Below are 20,992 nucleotides of genomic sequence, written 5' to 3'. Positions count from 1 at the left end.
AGTTTAGTTTTTGAGTGAGCGAATGAGTGTGTTCTCCTTATTTTGAATTCGTTTTGAAACATGTAAATTTTACTCATTGTAATCAATAAATTAACAGTTCTTTTTCTTGAGCTTAATGTAATGTAAACTCGTGTTTTATTTCTCCACATTAAGCTTATTTCACTTATAGCTCCTAGTTTGCATAAACGTTTTGCATTATTCATAACTGGTACTTAGGCCAGTCCTTTTGTATTAAGCTTAAAATCTGTTGTGCGACTTGGAGTTAATGCACCGGCAAGAACCTGTTTTATCATTAATAGCATTAGATATTGATTGTCAGGGGTGGAGTCACTTTCTCCAGAGGCTAACAATACCAATAAACAGCACGTGTGAGTAATTAGTCTCTGCTGTGTACTGTTGAGAAAGTTTATAAATTCTCCTCCTTAGAGAATCGGCAAAGTAAGCTGGCATAAAGTAATCATTGCTTGATTTTCGCAAGTCAATTAATTGTCCTGTTCTCAAGTAACATTTTAAAGTATCAAGTATTATTGAATATTATTCTTTAATATTGCATATTCTGAAAAACCCCGTGACATCTGGCGACCTCATTCCAGGATATTAACTCCTAGCTCTAAAGTTATTCACGAGATAATACTCACTCACTCATACTTAGGTATTTATCATTAAAGTCTATAAGCACTATCTTACTGGTGATTATTGATTCAGTTCTATTAATTTTACATAATAGTTTTCATAGTTACTTGTTTGTTTAATTTTCTTTCTTTACCAGTTGAACTATATAAAACTGGTCACCACTAACCTGTGCCTACATTCTTTATTCTCGATTACTGGCATCTTTCTCTGCAAAATAGCAGTCAGTGCTTAGTCTCTAGTTCACTTAGATTGACTTAGCATCATGTCTACCAACGTCTATGTACAGGAAACTAAAGATATGGGGCTTACAGACCCCAATGAAGTAAAGGATTACGTCCTCTCTTGGCTTAATCACGAGCAGCAATGCGAGAATGATGCTCGTGAAGAGCGTAGAATTCAACGCGAACATGAGCGAGAACAACGCAAACACGAGCGAGAACAACGTGAACACAAGCAAAAACAACACGAACTCGAGTTAGAACATCAGTGAGAACAGCGTGAGGAATGAGAGAAAGAATGAGAACACGAACGTGCCGAGCTAAAAGCACGCGAAAAACATGAACTTGAAATGTTGAAGCTCAAGCGAGATTCCTTGGCTTCAGACACATCTGGTGCAGCTGGCCCAAGCTCCACCAGTGCTATCCCTGCACATATTATGGTGACCCCACACATCAAGCTTCCCCCACACAAGGAAGGCGAGCGAATCGAGCCAAACATAGCTCGTTTTGAAGACATGGCTCAACTTTACCAGCTGGATGAGGCAGCTAAGCGGCTTCAGTTTCTTAGCCTGTTTGAGGGCCTTGCCCTCGATATTCTCCACAGAATTCGTGGAGACAATCTCACGTATGAGATGATGAAGGCCGCACTCGTCAAAGTGTATGGTCTCACAGTTTACGACGCCAAGAGTCAGTTCATGAGGGAGCATTTACAGGAAAAAGAGACTGCCGTTCAGTTTCTTGACCGGCTTACTGCTTACTTAGATGAGTGGATGGAGAAAGATGAAACTCCTTCCACGCGTGAGGGGATAATTGACCTTATGCTGCGCATGCAGCTAGAAAAGTCGTGGCCTACTGAACTTATGGCTCAGCTTAAGATCTGCCAGGTAAAGGATGCCAGCCAAATGGTGGAGAAGGTGGATGCATTCTTCACTGCATACGGGTATCAAACTCACAAGCAGCATACCTGGAACAGGAAAGCTAATAAATCTGGGAAACAGTCTCAGACTGAACCCCAGCAATAAAGTCGTTCTCAGAATAATGGCCAAGGTCCAAAACCGCAGAATAAGGACCAGGGGCAAAACACTCAGAAACCTGAGTGGAAGTGGTACGACAAGCAGAACCCCAACGCGCAGCAGTACCAGTATTTCAAGCAGAAGCAGGGCAAGGACAAACCACATAACCCTCAGTCAGGACAATCGACTTTAGTGTATCGGAGGCAGGATGCAAATGCAGCCCTCATGCCACAACAAGCATACAGTTGTGCCAACCCCACCTATACAGGTACTTCCCCTCAGTTCACTAGCTCCCCAGCAACAGTGAACCCTCCTCCACAGGTGGTCAATGCTCCAGCTCCTCAGATGGTGAGCACGACCCCTCAGGCATCTAGTTCTCAGGGCGCCACATTTGCTGCCTCGTTTGTTCCGCAGTCTCCCCAATGACTGGCTGCTACCTCCTCAGACCCTTCCACCAGTAACACTGCCTTTCTTGTTCAGCCAGGGTTTGTGGGAGGTGTTTCTGTAAATGTCCTGAGAGATAACGGTTCCTCAGGTTGCTCCGTCAAGCAAAGTTTAGTTCGGCCCGATGAGTACACGGGTAAGCAGATCCAAGTTAGACTTATTGATGGATCAGTGAGATTGTTCCCTGAGGCACGTATCCAGGTGGCATCTCCTGTCTACACTGGCTTGACAGCTGCTGTTGTCATGCCAGACCTCTTGTTTGACCTCATTATCGGCAACATACAGGGTGTCAAAAACAGTTGTGCCATAGATGTTGCTACTCAGACTTCAGCTGTTGCAGTAACACGAGCCATGGCCAAGGCTCTGAATCGTGTCACCCCGTTGACCGTCGCAACACCGCAAGATTTGATTCGTAGTCAAGATATTGTCCAAGAACAACATTCTGACCCGACACTTGCTGCCATGTGAAAGATGCAAAAGGGTAGAGTGATAAAGTATTCACGGGGAGGTCAAGCCAAGTTCCTTCGCAAACAAGGACGGCTGTACCGTGAGTCACGAACACCCCAGAGCGAAGTTCGACTGCAGTTCGTCGTCCCCGCAAAGTACCGCCAAGCAGTGTTAGAATGGGGTCATTGTTCAGCCTCAGGAGGTCACCTGGGCAAAAGGAAAACCCAGGGCCATATCCGAGCTGACTTTTTCTGGCCAGGGATGGAACGAGAGAAAGTTTTGTGCGTTCCTGCAATGTGTGTCCACATACCACTAATCAGGGACATGTCCTTCTTGTGCCGTTTGAAACCACACCCATAATCTCTGAGTCAGCTGAAAGAGAGGGCAGTGGTGAAGTGGGTGCAGACCTGGCATCTCACCCGTTGGCCCCACAGGACACAGTATGTCCAGGGCCTGTACATACATATGTACCGTAAGTTAAGAGGGACGTTCGAGAACCCCGCAGAGACAGTCCGAGGCTGTGAATGAATTACCTTGTGGAACGTCTTGAGCTGTGGGGCTCTCAGAGGATTCCTGGAGAATGCACATTATCCACATGAGCGTTCACCCCCATAGTGGGTGTTAAAATGTGACCTGCCCAAGATTACGTAGGGATTCTCAGCTTCCTAATGTTAATCGTAAGTGTAGAGTTAGTTTAACCAGTAAACTGGGTTCCATTAGCGAATCGCAGCTTTTGATGTCCTGCACAGACGCCCAGTCTTTTCGCTCTTCACCACGTTCCCTGGTTAATTTAGTGAATCGCAGCGTTTGATGTCCTGCACAGACGCCCAGTCTTTTCACTCATGACCACGTTCCCTGGTTAATTTAGCGAATTGCAGCGTTTGATGTCCTGCACAAACGCCCAGTCTTTTTGCTAATCAGGTTTAGGGTTTAACCAGTAAACTGGGTCAGCATTTGATGTCCTGCAGAGACACCTTGACTATGTTTCCTGGTTAATAATGTAAATAATGTACTTTTTGTAACATAAGTACTGATTGCTAGGCGGAGAGAGAGAATGACACTTTTGATGCTCCACCTTGATTGCTTTCACAGGTGCAGCTGGCGGGTGCAGCATTGCCGTGCAGAACAGCTGATCGTCCCTGACGCATGCTGCCGCCTCTTCTCTTCTGCCTCGTCATCATCATTTATTATTGACTTGCATTATGCAATTTTACAAGTTGGTACAGTTACACCACAACTGTCACACCTACACCGTGTATTACATACATCACGTTACCTAACAATTAGTTGTTAATGTAAATGTAGCGAACTTTTCGCTCAGTTTGACCTGAGTACAGGATTTTTCACTGTCGTCATGGAGTTTTTTCCTCAAGCTTGCTTCTATTAACGTAAATATGAGTTTTTTTTCGCTCACTGGCAACTGTGACTTTCTCCTGTAGCAGGATAGCACACACACACAACAGTGTGAATCTTGTGTGACTGTGTTAGGATTTATATGTATGTATATTGATTTTTTTTTTCCCTGAGGAAAAAAAAACATTGATTTTTAATGGGGCGTAATGTCACGAATTCGCACAATCATATATCTAAACAAACTCATGACATTCAACTTTGGTGGGAAACCATGAATTCTAGTGGAATCCCAGTAGGTATCACTCAGTCAACCGCCAAGTATTCACCCGATCGGGAGTGTTTTCAGAACATTTTTCGCTGTTTCATAAGTGATCGTCCTTGCACGCGACATTAGCGCTTTCGCTGAGTGATTTATTATGGACATGTTTTGCTCACTTCTTTCAGTTAGCAGTTACCAGTTAGCAGCTGGCCTGCCCTCGCCTCTCTCTCACAATTTGAATTTAGTTAGGATTAGAGCGTCATGGAAGCAGGTTTGATTGGGCCCAGTGTGGAACAGCGCCGCTGTTATCCAGCGAGTTCCTGAATTCCCACCTAGTGTGAACTGGCGAGAGGTTTAGCATGTGCAGCGTCTTTCCTCAGCAACGACTCCCAGTCCATTCTGCTTAGCCCACTTTTCTGACCAGTATTTTTCTTTCGTTTTTCCTAGGCTTAAGAGTTTAGCTTTTGAGTGAGCGATTGAGTGTGTTCTTATTTTGAATTCATTCTGAAACATGTAACGTAAATTTAACTCATTGTAATCAATAAAATAACAGTTCTTTTTCTTGAGCTTAATGTAATGTAAACTCGTGTTTTATTTCTCCACATTAAGCTTATTTCACTTATAGCTCCTAGTTTGCATAAACGTTTTGCATTATTCATAACTGGTACTTAGGCCAGTCCTTTTGTATTAAGCTTAAAATCCGTTGTGCGACTTGGAGTTAATGCACCGGCAAGAACCTGTTTTATCATTAATAGCATTAGATATTGATTGTCAGGGGTGGAGTCACTTTCTCCAGAGGCTAACAGTACCAATAAACAGCATGTGTGAGTAATTAGTCTCTGCTGTGTACTGTTGAGAAAGTTTATAAATTCTCCTCCTTAGAGAATCGGCAAAGTAAGGCGGGATAAAGTAATCATTGCTTGATTTTCACAATTCAGTTCATTGTCCTATTATCAAGTAACATTTTAAAGTATCAAGTATTATTGAATATTATTCTTTAATATTGCATATTCTCAAAAACCCCGTCACAGGGACATCTCGTGCAGTGAATCATTATTCCTTTGTGGTGGAAGGCATCTCTCCACAGTGATGCAATGGAAAGAGTAAGGAGATTTGGGTCCTGGATGGGCGCTCAGTTAACATGGGTACCATAGTAAACTCCTTATTGCCCTATTATTTGATTATAGGGTTGCCAACCAACGGTGTAAATGGTTTCGAGGATTACAGGAAACCATTAGGCATTCGCTGTGTAAAGTCACGTAAGAAACAATGTAAAGTCATCCAAGGAAGAAGTAGGCAGCACCGCATCAAGTAGTCGTCACTGTCACCACCTACCATCTCTCTGATATGTTTTACAAAGAGTAGATGTCAGTCAGCTGAGAATTATTTAAGATTAAAGATGCAGCTATCACTCGCATGGTTATAAACATGATATTGTGAACAGGCGGCAGCTGTGGCGAATATTGATCGTGGGGGTGGATACTGGAAATGGTAGACTGTTCAGGTTATTAATGAGCACACGATGAAGGTGATGCGTAGCAGCTGGCGTTTAATGGAGGTGTTTAGAGTTTATGATACAATAAGGACACGGTTAACTGTGGGGAATAATGGAAGGCTGTGCTATAAAATCTAACGATGGGCATCGACTGTCAAAAGAAACAAGAAACCGGAGGTCTAGAAATGGGAACAGTCAGATCATCTGACTTGCTAATGTGGTCAAAGTTGCAAAAATTAATACATGATTATGTGTACACCAAACTCGATATGATTTAAACTGATGGATTTTTAACAGAAAAGGATGTGATCTGTGTTGCCCACCGTAAGAATGTATGATTGTCTTATAAAACTCTTTAACAAGAATTATAACATGACGGAAAGAGTAATTCAGCATGGTAATAATGTTTCGGGTAATGTCAGGCAGTAGGACTGTGTGAATGGAAGAAAAAAAAAATCTTTGTACAATATGCCCTTGTGTTATTAGCACTACTATGCGATAGGCTAACTGCATAAAGGCGCCGCTTAGTGAGACATGGGAGTAGAGAGACTAATGAAGGTTGCATAGATAAATGATTTTCTAAGATAGAATAGATAGACATAAGATAGTAAGAACGATATAAAATTATAATCTTGTCTAATACTTCCTAACGAGCCTTCTACGGCTATAATTCTGCACACAACATCTTAATCTTCTACTGATCGACAGAAGTCTGTTATTCTATTCCAGGTAACGCCAGACAGTTTATATTACGTGAGGGTGAGACTTTGCAGCTTGAGTGGTAATACTCGTATGTAAATAAAAGGCTGTAGAATTTTACAATACACCACACAAAATATATTAATTTTTACCCCACAAAAAAAAGGGGGGAGATTAGCAAGATAAACTGCAATCGAACAGGCAGTACAAAGCTTCCTAAACGTACGAGAATAAGGATCATTATGCCTAAAGTAAGAAATATGTCAACAATGCCGTCCCTTGGTGGCACAGTCAGTAACACTGTATTTGAACTAAAGTTAAGCTAATTGATTCAGCTAAGAATGAGCGTGGAGACCTAAGCTTTAATACGCTCTTCATTAACCTTCCCAAGGCTGGGTCACCTCTTGTGTTCTATTTACATTACCATCAAGTAATTTTAATCGGCTTTAACTGAGTCACAGGAAACACTGTGCTAAAAGACAAGAATGTAAATTTCATTAGAAACAGGACTTTGCATTGGAAAGAGGTGCAGTAATGTATAACTGACTCCATAAAAGGTAGGCTACCCGACATGGAGGGCAAGTAGCCTATTTTACACTTACTAGACTGATAGTCACTGTTTAATCTACTACCAACGCGTATATTAGCACCGGAGTATTTTACGACAGAAAATGGGTTCGTACCAGTTTTAACCCAATAAGAAAGAAATCATAACAATATTCCTTAAATGTTATGGGATTGGTGTTTCATAATAAACTATAAATAGTAACGCTGTCTGTTAGGAGCAATATTTCATCCCTTGGATTCACATGTTCGGTGAAGCTATGACAAGTCTCCACTAAGGCGGTAATGACACACTGGCCCAGTTTGTTTTCTGGTGACAAAGTTTAACTGTCCAGTATTCACAGCAAATGTCCATTTCCTTCAGCTATAGGGAGAAAGGAAAAGAAAGAAGAAAGATATAAAAAAAATATGAGTCACGCATACACAGAATCGGTAGAGAGGCGGCCTGCAGTCCAAATGGACCCAGGTTCGAATCCCGGTTGGGGCATGGAACAGTATAAAGATTTGAATTTCTTAAAAAAAAAAAACTTTTCTGATCTACCAGATGACCCGTCGACATGTCATAAAAATACTCCCGCTAATACCATTCGTCAGTCCTGTATGAGCCAGCCCTAGCATGTATTCAGTATGGATGGAGAGTGTTAGCGACGAAGTAGTGACATGTGGAGATGTAGGAGGACTACAGGGACTTGGGAATAGGCAATGAAGCGTTTGCCCAGAGTAGGACACGTAATATATATATATATATATATATATATATATATATATATATATATATATATATATATATATATATATACGAGGTGCAGGCCCCCTCATAGTCCTCCAAAGTGAAGGTGTCTAGGACCCTTGTCACAGCCTCCTTCATCTCCTCAACGTCTTCAAAACGACAGCCCCTGAGGTTCTCCTTCAGCTTGGGGAATAATCAGAAGTCGCAGGGGGCAAGGTCTGGACTGTAGGGAGGGTGAGGAACAGTCTAGACGCCCATCTCTGTCAAGTAGTTGATCACCAGGATGGAATTGTGGACTGGTGCTTTGTCCTGGTGCAGGTGCCAACGACCCGATTTGAAGAGCTCTGGCCTGTTGCGACGAAATATCATCCTGAACTCCCTCAAAACCTCCACATAGTATGCTTTGTTGACCGTCTGGCCGGAGAAAACCCAGTGGATGTAGATGATGCCCTTGCTGTCGAAGAAGGGGATCATCATGAGCTTCCCAGTGGACTTGCTCTGCCCGGCCTTCTTGGGTCTGGGGGAGTCAAAATGCTTCCATTGGTAACTCTTTCTCTTGGTCTCTGGAACATATTCGTAACAGTAGATCCAGCTTCCGTCACAGGTCACCAGAGACCCAAGAGCACTCGGATTCGAGGTAATGAGCTCAACCATCTCCCTGCTGTCACCAACACGTCTTTCCTTCTGTTCGTCACTTAGCACCGTGGGAACAAACTTTGCACAAATTTTGCACATGTTCAGATCTTCATGAAGAATTCTGTGTACAGTTGCCACACCAACTCCAAACTGTGTACTTATTGTCTGAATAGATACACGACGGTCCTCGTCCAGAAAACTGAGAATTTTCTCAACCATCTGTGACGTTCTGACGTCCCTCTCCCTCCCGCCCCTCTCATCGTCTCTCACACCCTCTCTGCAGTCCTGGAACCTCTTGTGCCGGCGAAAAACAGATGCTCTGCTCATACAAGTTAATCCATAAGCAATCTGGATCATTTCAAAAGTTTCTGTAGCGTTTTTGCCCAGTTTAACACAAAACTTTATTGCGTAGCGAGCTTCCAAACTGTCTTCACGTCCCGAGTGCATTCTGCGAACTAGTCAGCTGTGACAAGCGGTGTACTGTATAGTAGCGTGTGTTTAAAGTGCCGTAACAGCCGTCTCCTTCAACCTGGAAAAACAAAATTTGGCATGTTAGCTTATTAGATGTATAGTAATGATATATTAAAGTGACAATAATCTAACAGAGGACAGTTCTCCCAAAAGAGTCTCAAGAGTCTCAAAACTTGAATGCACCTCGTGTATATATATATATATATATATATATATATATATATATATATATATATATATATATGTATGTATCTTCAGTAACGGGTGGCCCACCTTCTTATGGAGTCAGCTGTACTTGTGAACATGAGAAATCTCTTAAAAACGCAAAGGATAGAATTCGAGTAATATCCACGAATAAGGCAGAAACAGGAGACAAATAAATGACGAGAAATAGATTACATAATAAAGTGACATCAGTGCTCATGGGAAAAATGACTGGATAGGAGTTTTCGAACTGAAGATTTTAAATAATTATACGCACCAACAACGCTTTTATTTCTCTTAGCCCCCCCCCCACCCCCCGCCTTCAGCTGAATGAAATTATTTCGGAATAGCAAGAACGTAGCAAGAATTTCAGCGTTCTGTATATATTGTTGCGACCAGCTTCGACATGAGATGGTGGAGGCAGCCATATCGTATCATTGATGTGCCAGCCTTGTATGAAAGTGATGGTTCGTGGCCTTGTCAGACAGCACGGGGAACAGTTCACATGGACTGCTCGCGAAGACTACCAAAGCAACAACAGGTGTTTGTTATTCGTGCAGTTTACCAAAGCTATAATCTATCAACATGTTTTTGTTGCTATTGCAGAGTATCAAAGCTATAAACTATCAAAAACAGGTCTTTGTTGCTCATTCAGTCTACCAAAGCTATAAACTATCAACATTGATTCTGGGTTCCATGTCAAACTCAGAGATGATTTCCCTCCATTCAGGAGTAGAGAAAGAGGGTTAGCAAAAGCATAACTTCTCCATCTAGGAAGAGTCTGAGCTTGAGAATATAATTCCAGCTGTTTAAGATACAGGCATCATACATATCAAAATGATCGTAGCTGAGCTTCCATTCTCCTTCATAATTATAATACTTTCGTACTGCCAGCTTTTCATTCGTTATTTTTTCTTTTTATCTCCGGCAATTTGAGCTAAACAAGGGCAACATTAATTATGCATCTTGGGGTGAGTAACTGCACACAAAACTCATTAAATTGCGGGAGGGCGGAGAATAATTACCCAGAATTTTCGGTGGCTCTATGATTGATGGTGACAAGGATGGTCAGGTGTGTGTGTGTGTGTGTGTAGGGTTGAGGGGGGATATGTGTGGATGGATTACTGGTATTGATATTATTATGATCCGATTCCTGTATGTTTGTTGGTTTGTTTGTCACCGTAACACAGCAAAAACGGCGCAGCGTAGCGCAACTTTTGTTAGAGCAAGATTAAATGCCCTAACTTAAAGAGTAAAACCATTTCCAGTCCAATCGGGCCACTGTTTCCCGAGTTATGACTCAATTAGGGCCTTTTGACATAGAGCGGGCCTTTAAGGGAGTATGGATAATGTGATTAAATGAGTAGCCTAGCTGTTTCAACTGTGGGAGGTTCACATATTCTTTGTAAGGTCTAAAGTCATCTCTGAAATTCCGTCCTCAGTCTGTAGTCCTTATGCCTATGACCTCCAAGTCATTTAAACGCATTGTGTCCAGATATCTCGAAATGCATGTATTTTGAATTTGGATTTCTTTTCCTCCGGAAATGAAGTTGGAGGATGTTTTGTAATTAACTGTGTCTGTTTGTTGTGTACAGGACATCTCAAGAAGTTCCTATCTGAGATCAATAAAATTTGGTAGGTAGGTGTGCAGTGGGCCAAGAATTAGACTCTGAGATGAATCCAGAACAGACTTCTGATACAGAAAATGATAGATCTTTCTGGCGTTGGCGGAGGTTTGCGCTCTCTGTGCAACAGGGAAGATAAAATAATAACTGAATATACGAGACAGTAAAAGAATTCGCTTCGTAGGAAAGAGAATTAATAAATCATAAAATGCTGGAGCACTGTGTTCTTCGGGATTTTTCTTGTATGTTGTGTTTTATTTCGAAAGAAAACCTTTTGCAGGCTTTAGTCACTAACATTTTTTTTGCATTATCTGTCTATCTGTCTATCTGTCTCTATCTATCAATCTATCTATCTATCTATCTATATATTCAGAAACTATCTATTGGCATTTCTCTTCCGGAATCCAGAGATAACAGGATCCTGGAATCAGGGAGGAAACGGTATTTTTGTATCCCGGGAAACTGGCCAAATTTCCGGGATTACTGTACCTGTCTTTATGAACCATGAAAGTTTTCTGAATGAATTTAACTGATACAATGTCAAGCTTCTCGCAGAATACGTTTCTTGCTAATAATCTTTCATTATGTTGGTCCTACAAGCAACTACGGTAGGCCAAAACTTACTTGTCGTGGATCCCAAGACCCCGTTCCTGGCTGCTGCATTGTTGTTGAGAAAACTGAGAAAGTAGCTGAATGACTTCCTGTCCTCCTTAATTTAAGTCAGTACTAAGAATTGTGTGTGTGTGTGTGTGTGTGTGTGCGCTCGCTCTCCCTCTTCCCCTACACCTCATTCATACACACACTACTACTCCGTCTCTCACTGCAGCCTACATCCATTCAATACGACCAAACCATTTCAAAGTATTTCTCTTCAAGTCTTCACTCACATATACAACAATACGACAACGCTCCTCTCAGATAACTCAATTCTACTGCTTTCACCCTTGATTTGTGTCCTTCCAACAAGCTCCAAGCACCTTTTATTTTAATTTATTTTCATCTGCTTGACATTTTGCTCTTTACAAGGTGTATCATGGCTCCTTCACCAGGAGAACGTTATTTGTATTTTATGGCTGTAATTTACACATGATTTAATGCAGCTGAGAAGGCTTGGAACTAGAAGGGCTAAGCTGTAGTCTTCTTCAACCTGTTCAACAGAAAAGTCTATCTATCTATCTATAGCCCGACGCCCTAATCCCGCAAAGGGTGGCCGCAGACAAAACGCCTCCAAGTCGCTCTGTCACCCACCATTTGACTACCCTCCCCCCAACTCACCCCCCCCTCCCTCCCTCATATACCTCTCAACTCCATCCCTCCACCTCATCCTCGGTCTACCTCTCCCTCTACCTCCCTCCACCTCACCTACATACACCCTCTTAGTCAGTCTTTCATTCTCCATTCTCTTCACATGTCCAAACCACCTCAGTGTATTTCTCCTAATCTTCTCAACCACATCCACATCCACCCCACAGCGTTCCTTCACTTCTTCATTCGTCAACCTGTCCCTCCACGTCACTCCACATGCTCCTCTCAAGTAACTCATTTCCACTGCTCTCACTCTTGACTTGTTCCCCTCTTGCAAGGTCCATGCCTCGCTTCCATACGTCAGGGTAGGGATCACAATACTATCATGCAGTGACTTCTTAACTTCCATACTCACCTCCCTATTTCTCATCACTGCTTTCAGCGTACCAACAACCTTCCTTCCCTGCTGTACCCTTTCAAGCACTTCATCCCCCAAAGTTCCATCCTTATTCATCACACTACCCAAGTACTTGAATGCACTCACATTCTCCATATCCTCACCATCCAACCTCACTGCACACTCTGTGACTTCATTCCTCTCAAACACCATAACTTTACTTTTGTTTACATTAACTTTCAGATTCCTCCTCCTACACACTGTCCCAAATTCATTCACCAAACCTTGCAACTCCCATTCATCTTCGCTCAACAGTACTGTATCATTAGCAAATAGCAACACCGGAAGCTTCCAAATCTCACCCTCATTCATTAGAGCCACCCCCACATCCACTGCCCTACCCTGCACCTCCTTTACAACCCCATCCATGTATATATTAAACAGCCATGGAGACATCACACAACAGAAAAGGCTTCTCGAAAATTTATAAAATAGTCTTTAAGGTAACTGGTGACAATCGATTCAAGGGTCCATCGTCCAATTATGAGCTGGTACAGAGAATGAGCATATATGGATCCAAAGGGTCGAAGCCCTTAGTTATGAAGATGATCACTGTGGCTAAGTGTCTTATGCCGCGTGCCCAAGCACTGACTGCACCTTTAACATCAAAACTTTAGTTCTGATATACGTCCCTTACACCTTTCCCGTTTTTACATATGCGCTTGGTAAGCGAGAGAGGGCTCTGTCTTTTGATGTATGTGTGTCTGTGTTTTGTTTGTTTGTTTGTTTGTGTGCATGCGCGCGAGCTCCAGTGAAGAGGGAGGATTCTATTATGAAAATTATGTCATCTATCATCCATTTCTGTTTGCACCATCAGGAGCGTGAGGGCCCTGGTACCTGGGTTAGGCTACTCAGTCCTTGCAATTAAAGCGAGAGTGGTCAGTTGCATATCTCTGAGTGGTATTGTTTGAGTAATGATCCCAGTGACTCCTCAGATGTAAAACCTTACGCGCCACATCCAGTCACAGCATCCTCATTCACTTGACCATCAGGCGTCCATATGGTTATATGAGTATTAATAACACTGATCGGCAAAATTTAAAAGGTGTTATGGTTCTAGTATGTTTTTAGGTTATTCTAAGCAACATGAACCTGTAAATTGCGAATATGATATCGAGTTTTCGCCATCACGTCCAGTTTTCGAGAACAATTATACCATAGGAAAATCTGCTCTTGTGCTGGAAAATCCAACTCGATTCCAGTCATAGAGATAGATATACCATGCAAAGTTACATTCAGCTACTAATCGTGGCGGTTATATCTGTTTCAGTTAAGTACCTGAATCACAAGATTTTAGCAACTCAAAGTGAATCAGCCACAACCGAAAGTCGGGTAAAATTTTTCCACCATCAAGCAGATTTTTTTTTTTTTTTTTTTACACCAATTAATACAGTGGTGATCATATATTTGCTATTATTCCATTTCAGCTTTTCTTTACTGTTACAGTGCCATGATCTGTGTTGGCAAGCAATGAAGCACAGCAACTGTAAGAATGCATGAGACTCTTTCTGCTACATCTGAGGGTTCTTTACACCTGAAAACCTGAAGAGACCAGTTACAAGGAATGTTAAAAGTGCTGACAAACATTACTTCAGATGTCCTGATGGTAACCAAGACAAGAAGTTGGCACCCCATACTGCATCCAATCTTCGTGTATATCACATGAAACGGCCATCAGGTATGCCTTTCGCTGTACCAATGGTTTGGCCCAAACCAAATGATCACTGTCCTGACTGCTACTGTTGCCTCACTATCACCGAAGGGAATTTAGTGAAAACTCTGTCCAAGATCAGGTATCCTTACGTACCTTCTCTAAGGCAAGCACCCCATGGCCCTGAGCTTCCAGTTCCAGATCCTCCGTTAAGTACCAGGAGTGAATCAGAATCTAGTTAGGAGAAGCGTTGCGTGGATGCCGACTTTCAAGAAGATTAAAAGAGCAAGGAGCCACACCTCATTGATCAGGTAGAGCTGCATGACATTATAAGAGGCCTTAACTCGCCCAAGGAGAATAATGATTTCTTTGGATCTCGACTTAAGCATTGGAACATGCTACAAAGTGGAGTTTGTATCACCATCTTCCATCATAGACATGAAAAGTTCTCAACGTACTTCACCATGGATGACATGCTTTGTTACTGTTATGATGTATCGTTAATGCAACACCTTTGTAAGTCTGTCTCAGCCTTATCAGAAAGGAAAATGGAGGTTGTTCATAGATTCTGGGATGAATGCACTGAAGGCAGTCCTTCTCCATAAAAAAAAATGAACTTCCTTCTGTTCCAGTTGTGCATGCCCATGGAATGAAGGAAAGTAATGAAACTGTGAGTACTGTATTGACCGTTGTTGGCTACATACCACATCAATGGAGCGTCTGTAGGGACCTGAAAATGATCTTGCTTCTAGGACTTTAGCAAGGTTACACAAAGCACGTGTGTTTTCTCTGTTCATGGGACAGCAGAGCTGACGTAAAGGAATGCCCCGTGTGACCGAAAGATATGACTGGAAGGTTCAGCTGTCTTAACAAACTTCTTTTTGAACCTGAGAAGGTATTCTTGCCTCCACTTCATTTGAAACTTTGATGAGGAACTTTGTGGAGGCCGTGGATCAAGATGGTGCTGGCATCCATTGCTTGCTAACGAAGTTCCAAGACACTGTATCTGAGGTCAAAGTAAAGGCAGTTTTTTTCAATAGTCCCTCGAATTCATCTTATACTCAACGATCAGGATTTTGTAGAGCTTATCTGAGCTGGAAAGGGCAGCATGGGAGAGCTTCATGGTTCTTACCAATAATTACCTAGGAAATTTTCCAGCACCGAATTATGAGGAGCTTGTGGGCAAGATGTTGATGAATTACTATGCACTCGGTGCTCGAATGTCTCTCAAGATAATTTCTTCCATTCTCATTTGGACTTCTTTCTATTTATTCTTGGCAATGTCAGTGATGAAGATGGCGAAAGGTTTCACCACGAAATTGTCATAATGGAGAGCCGATATCAAGGCCGATTCAATCCAAGCATGATCAGCGACTATTGTTGGACTTTACTGCGTGAGAGTATTTGCTCCTACAGACGCAAAATGCAGAGGCACTTCTAATGTGCAAAGGTCATGTAATAATGAGTTGTATATATATATATATATATATATATATATATATATATATATATATATATATATATATATATATATATATATATCGGTTTGTGCTTAGTGCATGAAATAAATTAAAGGCAGAGTGTATTATTTTTGTAACAATACATAGACCCCTTGACATTTATTTGACAAATTTGCATGTTTCACGGAATTTTCCTTCACTTATGATGCCGCACGTCAAGGTTACGTGATAGCCAAATTTTGGGGTCAGTTTAGAAATTGGGGGTAAAAAATTTGAAACAGAACCATTTTGGCTGTTGACCTGTATAATCTACAACGAGGTGAATAATTTTCAGGGTTACAAAAATGATTGGAACTTGACACTATACGTCGTCGCCTGAAGGTAACATTGCGTCGAGTGGACGATGGACGCCCCCAGCGAACGACCTATGATACGTCTGCACACAAATAATTTATATAGTCTTTCCAAACTTAATTATATGTTGTCTTGCAGTTCATATCAAGATCATGAAGTACTCATATTTCAAACATTATAACCGATAATTGCTGAATGACACATGAAAATTCATACTTTAGTTGACAAGGGATAAATAACTCTTTTTGCTCTCTGTTGCAACAGATGAGTATTTTTTGTTGTTGTTGTTGTACTGTAACTATAAATAATATTTTATTGAACTGTATTTTATTTTTGCAATTTGCCTATGATGTACTCTGAATGCCTATCGAAACTGCAGTACCAATTACTACACAAGATAGTTAACAAATACTGCTACGTATCAGCTAATGGTACAAAAACAAAAACAAAATAGATGCGTCAAATGACTCTTTTCTTACTCCGGGTAATCTAGGAATTTCGGAAAAATCATTTTTTTTCGGAATCACGGCATGTTAAAAGCACCCCAAATGAAGAAACCCCACTATCTACCCGTCTATCTATCTGCCAGTTAGTCTATCTGTCTGTCTACCTGTCCATCTATGTAGCCATCAGTTTACTTCTCTGTCCCTTCATGGCTAGACGCCTTATTCTCGACAGGGGTGGCCACAAACGCATCGCCTTCATATCATCCTGTCCCTCACCTTCCGGCTGTCCTAGCTCTAACACACACCACCCTCACTTAGGCCCCAGTCACACTGAAGGTATGACTTATCGCAAACCACCCGCGACCTGCAAGTCATGGGTAGTATTGGTGAGGTTTACGACCGGTCTTCATGTCTCGGTCTAGCAGCAGGCCACCATGGCGACCAAAAACTCGTCACGAGGTTTTTCATGCTGCACGAAAAAACTCGCGACGATCACCGATGTCGTGGCATGGAAGCTGCCCGGTGGGCGGCTGGACTGTGTCTGGCTGGCTTACGGACTGCGACTGGTCGGCAACACCTGATTTTTAAGCGGTGGTTGCCATCCGGACGGAGGCCGGTCGCCGCCTGCTCTGTGCAGTGGCCGTCCATACTCTGTCAAGGAGACGACTGGACTGCGGCGGCCGCCATCCACAAGCCTCCTGTACGGGGTGGTGGTTGAAGTCCGGCCGCCGTCCAGCCGGCGATTGGTCTAGCGACAGGTGGTGGGCTGGACTGAGACCAGCCGCCGGCCAATCCGCGGCCGGTGTCGATCTAGTGGCGGCCTAGACCGCTACATGAGGTCATGGTCTAAACTGCGACAGGATGCGGACCGGTCGCCGATCATCGGTGGCCTGCCAACGACCGGCCAGCCACCTGTTGGTGTCTTGACCTGTGTGTACCTGGCCATGGTCGCCGTTCGGCCGCCCACTGGACGAATGCTGGACGGACACTGGACTACAACCGGCAGCCGATCAGTGGCACGACTGCTCGGAGACCTCCGTGGTCGGGGACTGGTTTCACGATTTTCAGGTTTGCAACAAGTCGTACCTGCAGTGTGACTGGGGCATTATGTACCTCTCCACCCTATCACACCGTCTCATCCTCTGTACCCATTTCCTCCCCATCCTTCCAACGCTCTTACCGACACTCTCCCAGTCAATCTCCCATTCCTCATTTTCTCCACATGCCAAACTATTTCAAGGTACAGTACTTGTCCTATTGCTTTTCCGTACATCCAAGTTGACACCGAACCTCTCATTCACTTTTTCATTTGCTCTCATTCTCTCCACGTAAATGTACATCCTCCTCTCAGGTAACTCCTTTTTCATTTACTGTCCCTTGAAATGTGTTCTGATCCATGACTCACGTATGACTAGAAAGGAAGGTTTCTGAAAATTGGATTTTCCTGTTTTATTTTTTCCTTCAATACTTCTTGTTTTTTATTTATTGCAGTGTTTCTTTCACTATTTGTTGTAATATCCTTTTTGTCCTGATCAGTGAGTAGTTTCAAAACAGCTGAAGACAAAGAGGGGGAAGATTTCCGCGTCCCTGAATACGCCGAGCAAAATCAATGCCGACTGTGTACAGAAGTCTCGAACAAATTATGAAAAGAACCCGCCAACCATGAAGTGTTTACGACTGGGACAGACTGTTTTGATAGCACAGGCTGTTATTGCAACGGAAAGAGATCGGATGCCTTCGGACACACACACACACACACACACACACACACACACACACACACACACACACACACACAGTGTCAACAGAGCTCGTCCCTGGAATAATATCGCCACCACTTTTTCAAGGGTATTCCATAACGTAGGGAAACAACTGAAATTAGCAGCAAATATCGACTATATTTATGTTGTTTGAGAGTCAAGTAATATCAGTTATGGGCTCAGAGTAGGTTCTCTCTCTCTACGCTTTGGTGATCTGCTTATTTAATGTTATATCTTCGAGTCTTGAAATCACTTTGAGATATGCCACCCAGAACCAGCTTCACTACTTTAGCCTCACCATGAAGCATTTTAATTATAACGGATACGTAGAGAAATGTTAGTTATTTCCTCACGTCATTGGGAGGTCTGCCGATCTCCATTTTCGCTCTCCAGAAGGTGGGGAGTTACGCATTTACAGAACTCTTAGGCTGAAGAATTAACAGACAGCACTTTGGTCTGTATTGTAGTAACGCATAATAAAAAGGACACTAAAACCATCTCTGATTTTATTACATTAGCTCATGGAATATGAACTTAATGTTAGCAGTTTTTTTCACTGTGAATTTAAAAAAGTGGAGTCTTTTTAATCACTCTCAGGCTCTTATGGTTAACTTTTATGAATCAAAATATCTAGTGTTAACTAGAAATGTCCCGACCATGAAAGGAACAATGCCTGACTCTGAAAGCTTCCTTTTCCATTCATGCATTTTCCCTTTGTTACCTTTCGTAAGGTAAATCTGTGATGCTGTATGTTTCTGTTTAAATAACTGTGTACAGAAGTTAATATATGTATGGATTAGTGATGAAACATAAGAGACTTTCCGGTTGGGAAGTATGGAAGAAAGTGCATAGAATTCCACAAACGGAACTGGATGTTGGGCGACAAACAGAATGAGACCAACAGGGTTATTGTTGCTGTTGTTTACCCCCAATCTGGGCGAGCAGACCAGTCGACCACAGGTAAGCAACCGCTTCTGTAAGGCTGTCCTGCAGGTTCAGAACAGTGCATAGGCTACACTGAGTAGGAATCCAGTGCCCTAGTGTGGTAGGCCGCCCCTCGCCAGGGTCGGATGAGGGTTCTTCCCACGGAGAAGTGCAGGGAAATATGAGTAGGTATGGCCCTCGTTTGGGCCCCGCAGCAGGTCCACCCAGGGAGCACAGCACCACCGCAGGGGTGGATCCAGGAATAATTAAAGGGTGTTGCCCACACCATGTTATGATTAAAAACGTACTGTATATGCGAGCAAATAAAAGCAAAATACTCAGTGTATATGCTTTTTTTTTTTTTTTTTTTCATTCATTCATCATCTAATCCTACGTTGCCCCATAAGGAACGTAGGAGCCCTGGGCTGGGCAAGTTGTTCCTAACATTTAAGTTGAGAGTGACCAGCCTCACTTATCACTCAGTGGCATTACATGAGCAAAAAAACCCAACCATCCCTTGGATATAAACCTTCACCGGCTCAATCCGATTGGAGCGCCGTAATTACCCACTAAACCACCAGGCGCCAAAATTTGGTAATATGGTTACCACCCAGAGTAGTAAATGGTTTTCTGGTGTACAGGAAACCATTTGGCTTGTCACTCAGTGTAGAGTCACCCACAGGCAGAAGGAAGAGAAAAAAAATGAAGGAAAGAAAGACGAAGAGGAAGTGTAAAGTCACTCGTAGGCAGAAGGACGAGGAAAGAATGAAGGAAAGAAAGACCGAAGAGGATGGAAGAGATGAAAGGGTAGACACCCGAGAGCACCACTACATCAAGTGAGTGGGTGGTGAGTGCCCCCGCCTACCACAAGTGTATATGCAAGCTAATAAATGGTAGATTCCGAATAGTGCTTCTACCATGCATGCTAATAAATGGTAGATCCAGAATAGTGCATTTTTAAGATATTGATCTTCGTACACAGATATATGTAAGGAAGAATGTAGTGTTAACAGGTATCTATAATCATTGCAGAGATATTAGTTATATTAAAGGTATGTTATGAAGTAAGAGGCACACTGGTGCACTTTGATAATTGAAAGAATTTCAGTAAATTAAAGATAAAAATCTGTTGCATAACTATACACAAAAGTAACAAAACATGAACCAATTCATCTAGCTTCTACATGTGTTCTCATCTACTGTGGATCGCATAGATTATTCATCATTCTGACTGTGCATTAAAAAACTGCACACGCCATCTATTAAGGATTATGCGGGATCGATTTCTGTGATTTCTTATTTATAATGAAGTCTCTCTTTCTCTCTCTCTCTCTCTCTCTCTCTCTCTCTCTCTCTCTCTCTCTCTCTCTCCATTTCCAGGCCTATGATGTTTGTTTTTCCAGTCACAGGGGTGTTGCCCGGACACCTAGGGCAACACCCCTGGATCCGCCCATGCATCACGTCTAGACTCTTCGTCAGCGCCACACAAACAGAGTAGAAGCTCAGTGTGAATAAAGGACACTTTTATTATTACTGCAGTTTTTATTCATGCTCCAAACCATCATTTATTCAGGCATTTATGAGACGATAAACTGACCATTAACATCAAATTTTGGGATAAAACCTGGGTGGCCCTGTAAACATATGTGGTGTTGTTATGAGGGTGTGGGTTGATGGCAATAGTGACATCATCATTATTACCACCACCACACAGCACTGCCACCACTAACACACCAGCAGCACCGAGCCTGAGGATAAAACTAGGTTACTACATTTAATGTACTCGTATGTGGCTGAGATATAAGGGTGAAAGATGAGAGCACCATTGACAAACACCACTGACAACAACAACAACAACAACAGCCACACCAGTGCCACCACCACACCACTGCCACTGCCAGTAC

At 42.5% G+C, this 20,992-nt stretch overlaps 1 protein-coding gene across 1 annotated transcript; it reads right to left on the bottom strand.

The window, feature by feature from the left end:
• Nucleotides 1–8,101: 8,101 nt before the first annotated feature.
• Nucleotides 8,102–8,938, bottom strand: LOC145395858 (protein GVQW3-like). The gene has a single exon (XM_080269385.1). It carries the CDS (start codon nucleotides 8,936–8,938, stop codon nucleotides 8,102–8,104), a length of 837 nt encoding a protein of 278 aa, XP_080125511.1.
• Between the last annotated feature and the right edge of the window lie 12,054 nt (nucleotides 8,939–20,992).

The sequence above is a fragment of the Coenobita brevimanus genome, chromosome 33, assembly GCF_032717465.1.
Source record: "Coenobita brevimanus isolate Jiangsu-jjx chromosome 33, ASM3271746v2, whole genome shotgun sequence".
Taxonomy (NCBI): domain Eukaryota; kingdom Metazoa; phylum Arthropoda; class Malacostraca; order Decapoda; family Coenobitidae; genus Coenobita; species Coenobita brevimanus.
This window is presented reverse-complemented; position numbering and strand designations above follow the sequence as displayed.

Excerpts from the sequence above, each read along its gene's own strand:
- LOC145395858 (XM_080269385.1), bottom strand. The coding sequence starts at position 8,938 with ATGCACTCGGGACGTGAAGACAGTTTGGAAGCTCGCTACGCAATAAAG.